Here is a 1,825-nt window from a genome sequence, read left to right as displayed (position 1 = left end):
ATGGAGATGTTTGGGATGGAGAAGTTGGGGATGGATGGATGGATGGAGAAGTTGAGGTTGGATGGAGATGTTTGGGATGGAGAAGTTGGGGATGGATGGATGGATGGAGAAGTTGAGGTTGGATGGAGATGTTTGGGATGGAGAAGTTGGGGATGGATGGATGGATGGAGGGATGGATGGAAGGATGGATGGATGGAGGGATGGATGGATGGATGGAGAAGTTGGGGTTGGATGGAGATGTTTGGGATGGAGATGGATGGATGGAGATGGATGGAGATGTTTGGGATGGAGAAGTTGGGGATGGAGGGATGGATGGATGGATGGATGGATGGAGAAGTTGAGGTTGGATGGAGATGTTTTGGGATGCAGATGTTCAGGACGGATGGATGGATGGATGGAGATGTTTGGGATGGAGAAGTTGGGGGTGGATGGATGGATGGAGGGATGGAGGTGCTGGGGTTGGAGACATTGGATGGTTGGGGATCGATGGAGATGTTGGATGGATGGAGATGGATGGAGATGTTTGGGATGGAGAAGTTGGGGATGGATGGATGGATGGATGGAGAAGTTGAGGTTGGATGGAGATGTTTTGGGATGCAGATGTTCAGGACAGATGGATGGATGGAGATGGTGGATGGACGGAGATAGACAGATGGAGGGATGGATGGAGATGTTGGGGATGGAGACGTTGGATGGATGGAGACGTTGGGGTTGGAGAAGTTGGGGTTGGAGATGTTGGATGGATGGATGGATGGATGGAGGGATGGATGGATGGAGATGTTGAGGTTGGAGATGTTGGATGGATGAGGATGGATGGAGACGTTGGGGATGGATGGAGATGTTGGATGGATGGAGAAGCTGGGGTTGGAGAAGTTGGGGTTGGAGACGGGGACGGAGTCATTGGGGGTGGAGATGGGGATGGATGGAGGCGTTGGGGATGGAGAAGTTGGAGATGGAGACATCAGGGATGGAGAAGTTGGGGATGGAAATGCTGGGGTTGGAGAAGTTGGATGGATGGAGATGTTTGGGATGGAGAAGTTGGGGATGGACGGATGGACGGAAGGACGGATGGATGAGTTGGGGATGGAGATGTTGGAGTTGGAGATGTTGGATGGATGGGGATGGACGGATGGATGGAGATGGATGGAGACGTTGGATGGATGGAGAAGTTGGGGATGGAGACGTTGGATGGATGGAGAAGTTGGGGTTGGAGATGTTGGGGATGAAGAAGTTGGATGGATGGAGACGTTGGATGGATGGAGACGTTGGGGTTGGAGAAGTTGGGGTTGGAGATGTTGGATGGATGGATGGATGGATGGAGACATTGGATGGATGGAGATGTTGGGGATGGAGACGTTGGATGGATGGAGACGTTGGGGTTGGAGACGTTGGAGGGATGGAGAAGTTGGGGTTGGAGAAGTTGAGGATGGAGAAGTTGGGGTTGGAGAAGTTGGGGTTGGAGAAGTTGGGGTTGGAGAAGTTGGGGTTGGAGAAGTTGGATGGATGGAGAAGTTGGGGGTGGAGATTTGGAGTTAGAGAAGCCGGGGGTGGAGACGTGTGTCCGGCCCCTCACCCCGATGGCGTAGCGGGTGACGGCCATGCTGTCGGCCAGCGGGATGACGTCCCGGTACTCCAGCTTGTCCCCGTACTTCTTGCCGTCCGTGACCACGATGAGCACCTTGGAGGCCCCGCCCCGCGCCCCTCGCTCCGCCCGGAACAGCCTCTCCCTGGGGGGGGGGAGAGGGGTGGGGTCCACGGGGGTGTCCCTGACGTCCCCAGGACCCTTGAGGTGTCCCCGGTGTCCCCACGACCCCTGTGGGGTCAC

General features: G+C 55.1%; 1 protein-coding gene across 1 annotated transcript in view; it reads right to left on the bottom strand.

The window, feature by feature from the left end:
• Positions 1-1,542: 1,542 nt before the first annotated feature.
• LOC108510439 (integrin alpha-X-like) overlaps positions 1,543-1,825 on the bottom strand; it is a gene marked incomplete at its 3' end in the record, with an annotated part of 2,839 nt that continues 2,556 nt past the window's right edge. Inside the window, exon 4 of the mRNA XM_017840117.1 lies at positions 1,543-1,727. Coding sequence (XP_017695606.1) covers positions 1,543-1,727 — 185 coding nt within the window. The remainder of the gene's footprint in view (positions 1,728-1,825) is intronic.

Source organism: Lepidothrix coronata, unplaced genomic scaffold (assembly GCF_001604755.1).
Source record: "Lepidothrix coronata isolate B3197 unplaced genomic scaffold, Lepidothrix_coronata-1.0 Scaffold896, whole genome shotgun sequence".
In the NCBI taxonomy this organism is placed as follows: Eukaryota; Metazoa; Chordata; class Aves; order Passeriformes; family Pipridae; genus Lepidothrix; species Lepidothrix coronata.
The sequence above is the reverse complement of the archived record's forward strand: the minus strand, read 5'-3'. Positions and strand labels throughout refer to the sequence as shown.